General features: G+C 40.6%; 1 protein-coding gene across 1 annotated transcript in view; it reads right to left on the bottom strand.

Annotated features, from left to right (window-relative positions):
- Positions 1 to 10,600: 10,600 nt before the first annotated feature.
- Positions 10,601 to 16,103, bottom strand: part of LOC26526554 (aminopeptidase N) — a 154,004-nt gene continuing 148,501 nt past the window's right edge. The window contains exon 13 of the mRNA XM_026976730.1: positions 10,601 to 10,889. Coding sequence (XP_026832531.1) covers positions 10,622 to 10,889 — 268 coding nt within the window. The 3' untranslated portion in view covers positions 10,601 to 10,621. The remainder of the gene's footprint in view (positions 10,890 to 16,103) is intronic.

Raw genomic sequence — 16,103 nt, forward strand, 5'->3', positions numbered from 1 at the left:
AGGTATTGACAACGCCATAAGCTCATTTATAGAAAAACTGATAGAAGCAGCAGCACACCGAGTACTCCACGCAATGCGCAAGCTTTTGTTCAGCCGTTCCTACCTTCTGCAATAGTGAACCTTCTTCGCCTCAAACGGAAAGTCAGAAAGGAGTTTGCAAGGACAGGAGATTTCCGAATCCAGCAGATCTACAGAAGGCTATCTAATCGGCTCCATAAAGTGCTGACCCAAAGAAAACAGCATCAGATAGACAACCTTTTGGAGAACATGGGCACCGATGCCTCCTCACAATTCTCGCTGTGGAGAATCACGAAAAGGTTCAAGATTCAGGCTTCTCAGAAATCCGCTATAAGGAGCCCGTCTGGTGGTTGGTGCCGTACATCACAGGACAAAGCAGAAGTGTTTGCAAGCAACTTGGAGGAAAGATTTAAGCCACTCGCATTTGCCGATGCGAATCAGTGCCGTTTGGTTACGGAGTCTCTTGAAACGCCATTTCAAATGGCACTGCCCGCGGATCCTGTCACTCTCGAAGAACTGAAACAACTTGTTTCCTTTTGAAGTCAAAAAAAGCCCCGGGTCATGACCTTCTCGACAACAGAACGATAAAAATCCTACCTGATCAAGCTCTAAGATTTCTGGTACTCATTTTTAACAGCGCTTTACTCGAGGGTTATTTCCCAAAGGTCTGGAAGTCTGCAAACATAATCCTGATACTGAAACCAGGGAAAAAGCCAACAAAGGTAGACTCGTATAGGCCAATCAGCCTCCTCCCCTCCCTTGGTAAAATTATGGAAAGGATAATTCTTAACAGAAAGCGTGGTCTTCTTCCTGGTCTTCTACATAAAGCAAAGAAAATACTAACACCCCAGCTATATCAACTTGTGATGAGCTTTTTGTTAGGACGTACTTTCCGTGTGACGACCGATGGATGCACTTCTTCCGTTAAAGTGATCGAAGCTGGAGTACCTCAAGGAAGCGTGTTAGGCCCTACTCTATACTCCATCTTCTCCGCGGACATGCCCACCCAGACAGCAGTCACAGGATTAGATCGTAAAGATGTGCTGAATGCAACATATGCAGACGACACCGCGGTTCTGACAAAAAGCAACAGCATTATCGAGGCCTCGGACGCACTGCAAGAGTACCTGGACGCATTCCGGAATTGAGCACAGTTTTGGAACGTCTGCATCAATGCTGACAAATGTGCAAACGTCACCTTCACAAATCGACTAAGTAGTTGCCGTTGTGTCTCACTTAAAGGAAGAGTGCTTGACCACAAGTCATCATGCAAATATCTTGGTGTAATTCTAGATAGAAGTTTAACCTTCGGAAGGCATGTTACGGCGATACAGAAGTCCTTTAAAACTAAGGTCTCCAATATGGCCTGGTTAATTGCTGCCCGCAACAAACTTTCCCTCGCCAACAAGTTTAAAATATACAAGAGCATATTAGCTCCTGGTCTATTTTACTGAATAAAATTACCTGAATAAAATTCGGGTTCTGCAGGCAAAAACACTGAGGCAGATCACAGGCGCTCCTTGGCACATGAGAACCAGAGATATTGAACGTGATCTAAAGGTGCCAAAAATTGGAGACAGGATTCGGGACATAGCGAAAAAGTACAATGACAGACTAGAATCACATCCTAATAGTCTAGCTAGACGACTAAGTATCGCAGCCCAAAGCCATCGGACAAGAACGAGAAGAAGACTGAAACGCCACCACCCTCAAGACCTGACCGACCGGGACTTGACATAAATCCTACCTAATTATAAATTTCTAAATATTATAACGTTATTATAATCTTTGTAAATAACTTAGATATTATGAATCGTTTAAATTGATACCGATTAGATTAAGTTGTCCAAGAAGGATAATAGTACGCTAGTCAAGTTAAATAACTTCGTTTACAAAAAAAAAAAAAAAAAAAAAAAAAAAAAATATAAACAGAAGGTAATTAATATTCTGTTCCTTGCTAAGAGTACCTCGTACAAGTGAGGGGTGTTAACCATTTTGTTTCGCTAAAATGATTTTATTGACTGCTTCTGTTAATTAGTTAATTTTTTGCTGGGTCTGTGTATTTGTGAACACCTGTCTATTATTTGACTCTATTAATCTAGATTCGGACATTTTTAACATTTCAAAACCGCCGGCATCTGGGGTGCCCGCTATTACTTTCAGTGCTGTGCCTAGGAAGATTTGACTTCTGGCAATCCTATGATGCACTTTCAATACGGACAATAAACTTCTGAGATCTTTGGTATCGACGTCTAACAATTTTCGCATATGCGACTCTGGGAAAAGCTCGGACAACCTACAAGTGCAACACCATCTGTTATGGGGATATAGTTAGCTTGAGAGTAATTCGTAACTCTAGCGTTAACTATAGTTAACGTTATTAATATAATTCCGACAATCCTGTAAGAAAGCGGAAGCTTAAATTAAATGTGCATCTAATAAGTATGCTAAGATACAAGTTACATGAATAAGGGTAAATGTAGATTTGAGAGGGATTTTTATCTAAGGTTGTCCTTATGGACCACCCTCCGTCTAATAAGGACAGACGTTCCTATGTCTGCTTCTACACGTTCTTCTGTGTAGAGTGCGGTTAGCTTATTCCCTAACCTTTTGTTGTTTTTGAGGTAGACCTTTTCACCTACCTATCGGTAGGTTAGCCTGTTGCGCTTTTGTGATACTGGTATTTATTGCCAGCCTCTGAGCGTCGTTGGCAGAATGTAAGGCATATTTGGGTTGTAAGTTTGTGACTGAGTGTAACGTTTTGTTATACTCTACCGTGGCTCTCATGATGAGTTCGACGGTGTCGTCAACTTTTTTGTCAATTTTAATGCACCTAGCTATCTCCGTAAGTGTGCTGTGGAATCTTTTATGGTCTCCGAATTGAAGGATGCCTCGTTATCGCAGTATATTGATTTAGTGTTTGGAAAAAAAATTTACCAATTGTAGTATGGGGCTGCGTACGTCAATAATGGCCCTAGAGGTTAATGGCTGTACTATGGCGAACTTTGAGAACTTATCCACAACCACACAGGTTAAGAATAACTTTTTATCCGTTGAGTAGATGACCATATGCAGCATTTCGCACGCATATGAGGAAATTGGGGTGACACCCAGTTCTTGCTTCTTGGGGTGCCTGTTGTACTTGGCCTTGATGCATGTCTTGCAATTTATAACCCCCTTGCTGGCGAGTTTTGCCATATTTGGAAAATAGTAAATTTTTGCAATGCTGGGAATTCCGTAAACAAGGCATGCTGAATGCATGCTAGAGTGGGGAGGTTGCATTAAATAGCATTGACAACATTTACGTTTACAACTTCTTTAATCTATCCTAGCAGTGAGTCTTTATTATCAAAGTTGATAATGTGTCGGTTTTTGTTTCCGAAAACAATAAAATGTCGGCGTGAGGGCTGGCCTGCCTCCTCCAGGATTATTTGAATCCTATAGCAGCTTAAAGGTTTATCGGTGGTTTCGACCGTGTAGGTCAGCGACAGTTCACTGTGCACAGTGGCTGCATCGGAATGGGGTTCATTTTCCAAGGCATTAATTATTTGACGGGACAAGGCGTCGGCCACAAAATTTTCCTTTCCAGGTTTATAAAACACTTTGGCGTTGTGTTCTTCGATAAACGCTTTCAATCGTTTTATTTTGGCGTTTGTATTCCGGACACGGCACAGGTGAGCGGCTGGTGGTCCGTAAAAATCCAGATTTCTCTGGTGCCATATAAGTAATTTTGCAATTTCCCAATAGCCCATACAATTGCTAGTAACTCCCTTTCGTTTGTTGCGTAATTAATCTCGCAGTATTTTAATGTGCGAGATATCATTGTGATTGGTTTGTCCTTTTGGGATAGTACCGCACCAATACCGCTTGCTGAGGCATCGGAAGTCAAATCGAAAGGAAGTTTAAAGTCTGGATATGTCAGTATTACATCTTCAGAGGACAGAATATCTCGCAGGCGCTCAAACGCTCTGCGTTTGGTATCGTCAAATTCAATAGCGACCTTTTTTGACATGTGTTTACTAACAGTGCCATTCTCTCCCTTAAGTATGGAAGTAAGTGGTCTAGCTATAGAAGCGAAGTCTTTGACAAACCTTCTGTAGTAACTAGCCAATCCAAGAAAAGACCTGAGGCTGAACAAAGTTTACAGTTTACAGTTTACTCTTGTATGGTTTTTACCTTTTCCGGATCAGTTTTGGCCCCGATTGATGTGACAATAAAACCTAAAAATTCAACACTTTCTTTGAAGAATTTGGTTTCTTCTGGGGCCACTCTCATGTTGGCCTGACACAGGCATTTAAGAACTGTGTCAATGTGTATGACGTGGTCCGCAGCATTTTCGGAGAAAATTATCACATCGTCTACATAGACGTAACAAATTTTCCCGATTTGTTCGCGAAGCACGTCGTTAATTGCCCTCTGGAAGATGCTTCCGGCATTCTTAAGGGTAGACGGCAAAATTCTCTTTCTCAGACAGATAGATCTGGTGGTATCCCGATAGGGCATAGGGTATAGGCATAGGGTATAGATCGGCAATGGTTCGTTCATTCAATTTCCTGAAATCGAGAGGCCTCTTTTTTTTTGTTGCCGACGGCATCGGTCCCTTTTTTGTCAACTACTCATGTGGGGCTGTTGAATGGCGACCTAGACGGCCGAAAAATGCCATCTTTTAACAGCTGTTTGATTTCTGTGTTAACACAATCCGCTGCTCCCATAGGATAAGGATATAGCTTCGATACGGGTTAGTATTTGTTAGTCTCCGTACGAATTGTGGCAATGATCGAGGTGTTAAATGGAGTTAGAGTGCGAAAACACTTGTTTCCTCTTAAGGATCATTTTTTTAAACTCAGCTTTTACTGAACTTGGGACTTCCACGTCATCGATATTTGTGAAGTTCACAGTATCGCATTCGTGGTATTTTAACTTTTCAGATACATTTCCATACCTGATTGCGCTGTTGGGTAGATCTAATGCCGCTCAAATGTACTAATAGTGTCAAGTAAAAAGAATAGGGCCGTTAGGCCAAATATGTGCATTAAGCATTTTCTGTTTACTCTACTGGAGCCATGAATGGAACTCACAGTGAATGGGGAGTCGACAAGAGTTATGTTTTTCAGCTCCTTTAGGGGCTTTACATAATTTTTTGCCGCTCCAGTATCTATGAGGATTCTTAAAACTCTCCCCTAAACTCTTCCTCTAAAAAATTAATGAGGTCGTTGGACTCCAATGAGTCACTGTCATCCTCAATTGCATTGAGAGCGGCTACATCCGCGTTTTCGTAATCGTCATCTTCCTCCGCGTTAGCGGCTTGTTCGACCTTGAAAACCCTCTGGCGCCTTTGGCCAGATTTTCTCTCAGAAGAGTTTGATCTTTTAGGGGCATGTTTATTACTTCCCTGCCTAAAGTTCGTTGGTTGTCGAAATTTTGAAGATGATGGATCTATGTCCATAGGTTCTGGGGATTGATTTTGCTTGTGTAGATCAGGGACCCAGTCATTATGTTTGCGCCATGAACCGGTATTTTGATTCTTGTTTGGATTTTTGCCTTGTTTTTCAGGCGCACGGTGTTGGCTCTTGTGGAAATCAGTATTCTGATTTCTTTGCTCCACCGACTTGGCGTATGTAGCCGCGAACATACTTCGTTCGATACTGGCCTCTGCCTCTCTTGCTAATGCCAGAGCTGCTGGCAGGTCTTTGGGCTGTGCTGGAAACACAACAGCCCTTAGGGATTTTTTAAACCTGAAATGTAGAGGATCAGCCCTAACCTCTGTATTAAGCAATGTGACTCTTTCGTCGTCATATGTCATGACGATTTTGTTAGTAACGAGGGTCAATTTTCGTTCGACCTCGTCGTAGTACTGTATTAGGGTTTGCTCGCCCTGACGGACAGACTCAAGACCCTGTCGTAATAGGCGCAAGGATGTTTTGCCTGCATAGGAGCAGTCTAGTCTAGCCAAAATGGCGTGAAAATTAAGCACTGTGTTATGTGAAACTAGCAGCGCTCGCGCTTGCCTTTAATTTTGTTTCTAATAATTGTAACGGCTTGGAAATGTCCGCTACTATCTGGATAATCCTTGAATAATTCAAAAGCATCCGTGGCCGATTGCCTCCATGCCACGTATTCATCCTGTTTACCAGTAAATTCTGGAATTGACTTCACAATGTGTAAAAGTGTATCACACGGTGTTGCTCCCGGTTTTACAGCTACCCTCTGGTAGGTTTCTACCTCTGGCGCTTCTACACTCAAATTTTTTAACTGTTGATTAACAGCATTGATTTGCCCCGCAAATTCGGCTTTAAGCCTCTGTTCTTGATTAGACAAAGCCGCCTGAATTAAAATTTCAATTTGGGCCGCGTTCATGGTGTATGTGTTATTTTCTGTCAGTGCTACTGGATTTCTGAGAGTCTCTCGGACGAACTCCTCTTCACTATCACTTTCTAATTCGCGTTTAGTTTCCCTATATCGGCCTGGGAAACTCATAAGGCCATTAACCATATTTTAATTCGACAGAAATTAATTTGACTGTGGTATATTTATATAAATAGCCGAGTGCTTGGCGTCTGAAATATTCATTTATTAATGATAATGATTATAAATGAATTATAATAATAAATTAATGATATTAATTTGCCTTTATTTGCGAGTCACATTTATAATCACACTTTATTTAAATTTTATATGTTAAGATTTTTGGTGAATAATTTGTAGGGATTTAATTTAATTGAAGCTGTATTAACTTTGATCAGCCCACTTACGTTCTTGGGGGTCGTGAATTCTTCTTCATAATTGGGTGCCAATTATGTTTTAGTTATTTCCCTGGGTTGTCCCACGCCGCAGTCCGACGGAAAGGGGTGATGACGTCAGTCCGGCTTGGCCGCCTTTCGATCAGGGAGGGGAGCGGCGATCTTCTCTGCTCGTGATGCGCAACGTCTCGTTGCGCAGCTTGGTATAGGTTTTATATATGTTGGGAGAACTTTCTCCGTTATTGACTGTCCTTAAGGCTAGCCAACCAATATAAAATATGCAGCCTTCGCTGGAGTAGGATTCTTGAGCGAGTGCTCTTTATTATAATTGAAATCAAACTGAAACTTATTCTATTTTACAAATGCGGCCGGCAAGACTGCTGACACAAGCAGAAACAGCATATCTCCCCATACTGGGGAGACCTATCAGAACCAGGCACGGCCCCTAGAGGCGCTTATGCTGAATCTGCATATAAAATGTTAGGGTAACATTAGTGTAATGTTAGGGTAACAACCCCGGACTTATATCGACTTAATTTTACCCATTAACAGTGTTAGCTTATACACTTAATTTTTTTTTTCTCTTTATCATTCACGAAATGTTTTCTAATAATAACTAATAATTATTAGGCTTTAATTCTGTTATTCTGTTTTTTATTGTGGTGGAACTATTTTTGACCATTTGGTATGAGACTCTGTTAAGTCCTGGAGCAGATCCTTTTAATGTTTGGAGGGCTGAGATAAGTTCAAGGTATGTTATATTTTCTTCTATGGTTTGGGCAGTTGGAGAGGGGGTGTAGATTTGTAAGTTGTTTCTGTATTTATTGTTTCGGAACTCCTCTGTAAAGTTCCAGTCGCCGGAGAGGTCAGAAAAATGTTTTGCAAATATGCTAGCAATTTCGTTGCCGTCTAATGTTGTCTCATTGTTTACCGGGTTTGAGATGGCATGAATTTGTTTTGTTGGCTTTAGTCCGCAGAAGCGTCTTATATTAGCCCATATTATAATAATATTATGTATGAAGGGGTACTGGGTTGGATGGATGAGGTAAAAGAGTTGGAAGTGTTTTTTTCTTTTTTTTAGTTCGTACCTAAATTTTGCATTTTTGCGTCTATAGTCGATAATGTTTTCTAAGGTAATTATTCGGTTTAATTTTTTCCAGGCAAGTTGTTTTTGGTTTCGTAGCTGGTCAAGGTGTTAACGTTTTGGGAAATATGATATTTCTATTTGTTTGTTGAGTGAGTACTTTGTATTGTTTCCAGTTGGCTTCTTTCAGTTTGAAAAACGGTCTGCTGAATTTTTGTATACTATTTGTTGGAAATAGGGTCGTGATAATGGGAAAGTGGTCGCTGCAATGGAGGTCGTCTAGTATTTCCCACTTGGCGTGAGGGGGTAAGATTGGAGAGCAGAGTGTAAGGTCGATGTGTGTGTAAGTATTGTGTGTTGAAAAGTGTGTGGGATATTTGTTGTTAAATAGAATAAGGTGTGAATTGTCAAAAACTCTTTGGAGTATTTTCCCACGTGTATTCGTTTTTGGGGAGCCCCAGGACGGGTGCCATCCATTGAAGTCTCCTGTGATTAGTGAGGGTGTTTGTTGTATATTAAATGTGTTTTGAAGTGTCTGGTTATTAATGTTTTTGGTTGGGGAATGTATGTGGAAAATATGTTTAATTTTAGTTTAGATTGTATGCTTTTAGCTATTGCTTCGAGATCGCTTGTGATGTTGAGGGTAGTGTACTGGATTGACTTATGAACTAGTAGTGCTACGCCTTCAAATCTGTTGGTGGCTATATTTGTTAACAGCTTATAGTTAATTGGGGTTGGTATGTTATTTGTGTATTGTATGTGGGTTTCTTGGAGGGAAATTATGTGGGGGAAGTGTTTTTTAATGAGAATAAGGAATAAGTTGTTTACATATCCTTTTAGATTCCATTGAATTATAGTTAGAGACATTTTTTATTAATGGGGGCTTGAAATTTGACTAAGAGGAGGTGTTAATGGTTTGGTTTAAGTTTTTCGTTTGAGGGTTTTATGATTTAGTTATTCGGATTTGTAAGTTTTTTAATTGAAGTCTTTTCTGGTTTATCTTTGTCTTTCAGGGTCTTAGATAAGACTGGTTTTTCTTTATTATGGCTTCTCAGCTTATGGTCTGATTCGGGTGGGTCCTTTTTGTTGGTCTTCTGAATATAGGCTTCGAAGCGGTTGATTTCCATATCTTCGTTTTCGCTTTCAATCATTGGTTAGTGCGAAGTTGAAGTCCGGGAAGTGGAAGGTTTGTTGTCCGATACGTCGTCATAATTCAGTAAGGGTCGTTGTTGGGGTTTCTTGGATTGTTCCATTTCTGTGTTTGTGTTGGGTGCATTTTTAGATTCAGCTACTTTTGCGTATGACGTGGGTTGATGGGTGTGCCGGGTGTAATAAATTTTGATGGCGTCTTTGAAATCCACTCGCTCAATGACTTTAATCGCTGTGATCTCTTTTTGCTTGAGGAAGGCTGGGCATGATTTGTCTACCGGACTATGGTTGTGCTGGTCGTTGACATCATTTCTGCAGTTAATGCACAACTTGTTGTATGTGCATTCACTGTTGTCGGTGGTGTGATCAGGTGAAGAGCAGTTGGAACGAAGTTTTGGGCTTTTACACGCTTTTGTTATGTGTCCAAGTCGGTGGCAATTACGGCCTTTAAGAGGTAAGGGGATGTATGGTCGAACCTTGGCACTCTTATAGCCAATTTTCAGTGTGGTATCGAAGGTAAACTTTATCAGGCCTGTTTCTGATGGTTTGTTGTCACGAAACCTGAATATCTTCTCCACTTTAATAACTTTTTGGAGAGCAAGTTCCCTTTGTATTTCGTCTTCCGGAATACCCCGTAGGTCGTTTGAATAAACTACGCCTTGGGTGGAGTTCAAACTGTTGTGCTCGGATACGTTTACAGAAAAATTTTGGAATGTCTTCATGTTCATTAGCCTTGTTGCTTGGTAAAGCTCTTTAGTTTTTACTAGTAATGTTCCAGCCGAGTTTTTTTGTCAAGACACCACTTCATTTCCGCATGTAAGGTATCGGTTTGTATCGGTTTATTTGTAGAATTTGTTTTTGGTTTCTTCTGAAGATTTGTTTTTACTCATTTTTGTTTTTTGATAAGAAGATTTTGGTTGACGCAGTCACTTGGGTTGCGATGCGAAAAGCACGTCTAATCTCCGCGGAGTGTAAACGTTGACTGTTATTTTTTAAATGTATTGTAAATTCCTATAGATTTACCAAGAACTTTACCCAAACTTTTGGAAAATTAAAAAATTTTTTTTTTTATTTCATTACTTTTTTTTTTCCAATTTCTACCGATATTCCAGAAAATATCGAAATTTCTCGTTCGCACTTCCTTGCCACGTACACCCTTATTTTAAGATCATAAGACCTTCAGGATTCATGCCAATAAAAACAGCCAATACCTCGTTGAGTCAAAATGGCATTATAATTATACCCTTTTACTCTACGAGTAACGGGTATAAATAGAAGTGAAGGGTAAGAAATGGTTTTACGCCTAACGTAACGAAGTTTTATTATTATTCTATGAATAACAAAAATGCAAAACTGCTTTGGATTCTGCAGGAACTAGTTGTACAGATCAGATGTCAGATTCTTGGCTGTTCAGATGTCTTCAAAGTCTTCCGATTTTTAAAGACGGATTACGTAACACGTTAACTTACGAGAAGGAATTTTAATTTCTTTTTTATAATTTCTTCAAAATATAATAATCCTTGACCATAACAGTGTTTGATTTTGTAGACCATATGTACAAAAAGAAAGATTTTGGAAATTAAGTAATTTCAAACAGTATTTTATTTGCAAATATGTATAACAACTTATATCATATCTTATTAGTTACATATGTATGTTTTGGGGCGTGGGACAAATATTGGTCAATCCAATCCTCTATTACGCGTATATTTTGTTTACTCCAATAAATTTCTTCTTTGATATTTCGAAGTGATTTCTCTATAAGGTGTTGCGCACTGCCAAAATGTCCATAATGCTTATCGTAAAAATTTTTAACCATATCGTAACCATCTTGAGTAGAAAACATTCCCGTTGCAGATGATATAAGCTTACTCCAAATATTTGTGTTATTATAAAACCTTGAACGAAATGTAATTTGATTAGTTTAAAATACGCTTTACAACATTGTTAAGTATTTAAAACTGTGAACGGCAGTCTACGTAGTTACTTTGCACGCCAATTGACTACTACTATATACATGAAGTAATTCAAATTTGCTGTTGTCCGATTTTTACACAATCGTAAGGTAACAGAAAAATAAAGTGGTTACATATCAGGATTTGAAAAACAGTACAATATTTCCAAGAAAAGCAAAAGTACAATTTAAAACAAAAGAGAATGCTATAGTCGAGTTCCCCGACTATCAGATAGCCGTCAATCAACTAATGGAGGTGCGAACGAAAAATTTCATTTTTTTGCTGTTATATCGGTAGACATTAGGAGCAGAAATAATAAAATAAAAAAACTTAAAAGTTTTTCAAAAGTGTGGTCGTGACAGTTTTGCGCGGTTTGTATGCGTTAGAGTGGGCCTGGCAAAATCGTTTTTGGCGAACCTATAGAAATGTATAAGACATACAACATAAAATAATAATATAAAAATAAAAAAAAATATCACAATTTTCAAAAGTGTTGGCGTGACAATTTTGGACGGTTTGTGGTCGTTGGAGTGGGCTTGGCAACATTTGGAAACAAAAGCTGCGCTGTGTCTATGTCTCTGAAAGCTGCATGCTTAATCTCAACATTTTAGCTTTTTTTAATAGTTTCCTTCTGCCTGTTACATACTTTTCAACGAATCTAGTATATCCTTTTACTCTAAAAGTAACGGGTATAATTAATATCCAGGGCATTAGCCAAGAGATTATTAAATCTAAAGGTTTAACGTCAATTGAGAAACAGATAGACAAATACAAATTTCCACAAAATTTTCATATACTAGATAAGCAATTCCTAATACAATGTAATGGAATAATAGGCATTGACTTTATAAAAAAATGTAATTGCCAATTAGATTTTAAACCAGAGGATTTCTCTATAATTAGACCAAATAATTTAAATTGTCCGATTTATGTGCCAATAACCTATACCGCTGGTAATAACAAAATATTATTACCAGCAGGTCAAAACATGGTAGCCAACGGAAAGGATTATGAGTTGCTTAGAAATTTAAATTGATTGACTGAAGATGTGGCACTGAAAACAGCTCACATGTTACAAAACGTACGCCAACAGGCTAAAAAGAAGCTTTCAGAATCTCACGAAGCAAATTCTAGGGTATATAACTTGCATTGTCAAACAGTTCAATTAAAGGCCGCAGACATAGCTTTCGTCCTAAGTTTCGCTCAGAGTAATGCTATAAAAAAGTTGAATAGCAAACTAGCGTCTGTTTTCATTAAAGTCTTTGTAACTACAAAAATCAGTCCAACGTACTACAAGTTAGCGAACGAAGCAAATAAGTCATTAGGCGTGTATCATTTAAAAGATATTAGACATTTTTTTTTTACTTTGCTTTTATTTATTGAATCTTCTCAATTTCGAGACAATTTCAAGTCTTATACTATAACCTAACTAGCAGTTATGTAGACTAGAGCAGTAAAAATGGCCCTGACGAATTATGGCTGGGTAAGAAAGTCGGTACGTTGCAGTCGGATTCGGGTGGAGACCCGAGTCAATTCCCTTGCCTTTCCTTTTTGCTTGTCAATGTCATCTTTTACTGCGTGAGATCCCTGTGGATGTTTTGGTTTCTCATATACCATGGTGCCCCGAAGGATCTTTGATTGAACGCGCTTTATTATGTCTGTGTTGGTTCTGCTCGCGTTGCCCTAGAGCTGGGAGCCATACTTTCAGATTGGCTTAAGAGTAGAGTTGTAGAGCTTGACCATGTAGTCCAGACGCAAGGGCGATTGGCCGTTTATAATCCAGTGGAGGCGCTGGATTTTAGTTTTAGTTGACCTTAGGGAATCTAGCGTACTATTCAGGCAGAGCGAAGGGCAATTTTGTCTCCTTCGAGTAAACGTTATGTGTTTACACTTTTGTTCGTTTATTTTAATACGCCAGTCAGATAGCCACTTCTCGTGAGGTGGCTGGCAAGTTGGGTTGTTGCACGGACTGGGCATCCGGAGCGGATGAGCATCGCAGTGTCGTCAGCCAAAGTGGATGTTGTTAGTCGGTAACTCGTGGGAATATCCGTTGTGTAAAGGGCGAGAAAAGCTGGCCCAAGTGCGCTGCTTTATGTTGTTGAATGTTGCGGTGTAGCGCGAGGTGTTGCACTTACTGCGAGGGCTCTGTTGTAGAGGTACGACTCAAGGAGTTTATGAGTTTATGATAAATCGAGGAATATCGCCTTGTAATATGTATTCTCTATGCTCAAAGGCTGTGCGAATTTCTGATGTCATTCTGTTAACTTGCTCGATAGTTCCACGTCTTTCTCTGAAGCCAAATTGATGAGCTGCGATAATGTTGTGAGCTTTCATGTACGGTATTATGAGTGTTAGAAGGCATTTTTCGAATAATTTAGGTAGGCATTATCTGTAAGATGACGGAATCGTGTGATCTTTCTCGGGCTTTGGTATCAATATGATAATAGATTAATAGAATCGAATAGATAAGTTCTAGGTTTACCCATGTGTGGCATAAGAACATTGTTAGGGCTTTTTTTTGATTTACGGGCAGAACAAAAACGGCCGATGCTTGCAAAATCGGGTAAGTTGTGTGCGCGTGCTATAACATGGTCAGTGAGGTTGACTGAAACCGAGAGTTTCCATGAATCCTCGTCTTGTTTCAAATTTCCTTTGGCTACTTCGGTTCTCTTGAACATTAAATTACCCACGACTCTGAGACTAGGAAGACGTGTGTGATTGTCAAGAACTTGCTTCCTCTGAATTAAACTCGTTTGAACTCAAGCTATATCAGAAACTACTTCTTCCCAACGCGAGAGTGCATCGGCGACAGTGGTGGGTGTAGGAAATTGTTCGATCGCACTTACTTTTTGTGGACTCTCTAGGTACTAAATTTCAGTCATACAGAACTTTGATTTAGCTATATGTTAATTATCAGGTTTGCTTCTCTAGGATAGCCTGCCATTTCCTTTAAGAGCTACATATTGGACTCGCAATTGTACGACGAAACTAAAAGATCGTCTACATAAACCAATACTCTCTTAAGCAACTTCGTTGAATGTAAAAAGGCTGCAAATAAAGCATACGTCTACATTTGTTGAGTTGACATTTCAAACTGAATTTTATTTCATTAATTCCTAGCTTTGCTAGAATAATTATTCTAGTGTCTTTGGTTGAACCCACGCAGGAGTTCGTGGTATCTTCCCAGATATCTATATCTAACGCTCAAGCGTAGTTTATTTTTTGATATATGTAGGCAGACAAATGTTTGACAATATATTGCTGCAGCGGTTCAATCGTTTTATATACTGTTCTATATATCTGTGTTCATGTGTGAACATTCTGCCAAAGTTCCAGCAAGGCTATGCGCATATTTTATTTTTGCATTTCAAAAGTAATTAATCTAAATTGAACTTATTATAACTTTTTGCTTTTAATATCTTGAAGAAAATTTTTCTTTTAAAAACAACGACATAGTGGACTGTATTCTTTCTTTTTTATATAATTTTATTTTTGATCTGAACTGTTAACTGGCATCTCAGCGTAGTAGATGTTAACTTCGCAACGGACCTGCTAAGGTTATTGCTTGCATTTTTTTGTCTAACAGGACATTTTCGTATAAAATATTGTGACCAACTGTTTTCCTTAGTTTTTCTCGCTACGAATTGCAACGGCTAGTTCAGAGAGTATGTGTGTTCGTCTCACCAAATTTATGATTTGTGTGATTGCCCGACCAAAGAGAAGACAGAGTTTAGGTTAGAACAGCTTTATTTGCAGACTTTAATGACAGATTTCTATGGTCCTCGCCGTCGGCTGCGCGGTGTCGCTCTCTCTCGTCGTCCTTCCCTTGCGTCACGACCGTGTCGGCTCAATCGGAGCTTAGGATGTTATGGTGGGGAGGTGTATCGCCCGTTGGGACAAGCTGCGGCTCTTCCCTGGACCACCTTGACCGACCAACGACTCCACTGACTCTTTTGACCGTGCTAGGTTCCTGTGCGCTGCCGATGCCCTTCGTTGTCCTCCGGCGTCCTCGACCGTTGTCCCGTGTTTAGGCTTGGGGCTTAGGATGTTATGGTGGGGAGGTGTATCGCCCGTTAGTCCGGACCACCTTGACCGACCAATGACTCCACTGACCCTTCTGATCGCACCTTGTTCTCCACTCGCAGGGACCGTCCTCCTGCGCCGCTCGCATTCTCACTGAATGTTCACTTGTCCCGGGGTACAGCTCTTCGCGTACTCTCGCGTATTCTCACTGACTGACTGGTTATCCTCTTGCATGTACGGCTCTTCGCGTGTTAAGCTGACTGTCTGTCGCGCGGCCGCACCGGAACTGCGCCCGTACTCTGCCCGATTATCCTCTTGCACGTATGACTTACGCGTATTTAGCTGACTGTCCCGAGCTGCGCTTGCGCAGTCCCTTTTATATACCGCGGGGATCCCGTTATTTCTCCCTTTTGCGCACGGCCCGCTTGGGTACAAGGTCCAACCCAGGTCCTGTTAGTCCACGGTGTGCTTGTCCAAAGTCCGCACCGTTACCGTTCGACCTCTGTGCCCTTGGTCAGCTTGAGTTCAAGGTCCAGCGCGGTACCGTTAGTTCACGCTCTCTCCGCTTTGGTCGGGTCCATTATTTCTCGTTTGACCTGCTTGCCCTTGACTCCTTCTATATTCCAGCGTTCTTCGCTGTTGCTAGGCAGCTCCCCTGCACCTCGATTTGTGGGGAGTTTTAAGACTCCTCACATCTCACCCTTCCTTCGGAAGTTTTTTGAAAAGATGGAGCTTCCGGCGGTCCTCCGCTTCGGTGTCTCCTCGCATAGGCAGTTTCCTCGTCACTCCTCTCGTCGACCCTGCTCCTTTTGTTCTCAGCCTGGCAGTCTCAGCCTAGTAGACCCCGTCGTTTAGCGTCTTGACTCGGCACCTTGATCCTTGCGCCCTTCTCCAGCTTCCTTCATCTGCTGCCGTCTGCTCCTCGTCACCAGCTCTGTATTTAAACTTCCCGCCTCCTTTTGAATTCCACACCCTTTCGTGTCTGGCAACTCCACCGAACCTCACCACGATCGAGTTATCAATATTGATGGTCGACGTTGTCACTTCCAGTTTATGTCGATACTCCTGGGGTTTCCATGTTTTGCCGATTTTCGCCAATAGTGTGACCACGTGTTGAATGTATGTGTATGTGTA

This window comes from Drosophila erecta, unplaced genomic scaffold (assembly GCF_003286155.1).
Source record: "Drosophila erecta strain 14021-0224.00,06,07 unplaced genomic scaffold, DereRS2 tig00000021-arrow-pilon, whole genome shotgun sequence".
Classification (NCBI taxonomy): domain Eukaryota; kingdom Metazoa; phylum Arthropoda; class Insecta; order Diptera; family Drosophilidae; genus Drosophila; species Drosophila erecta.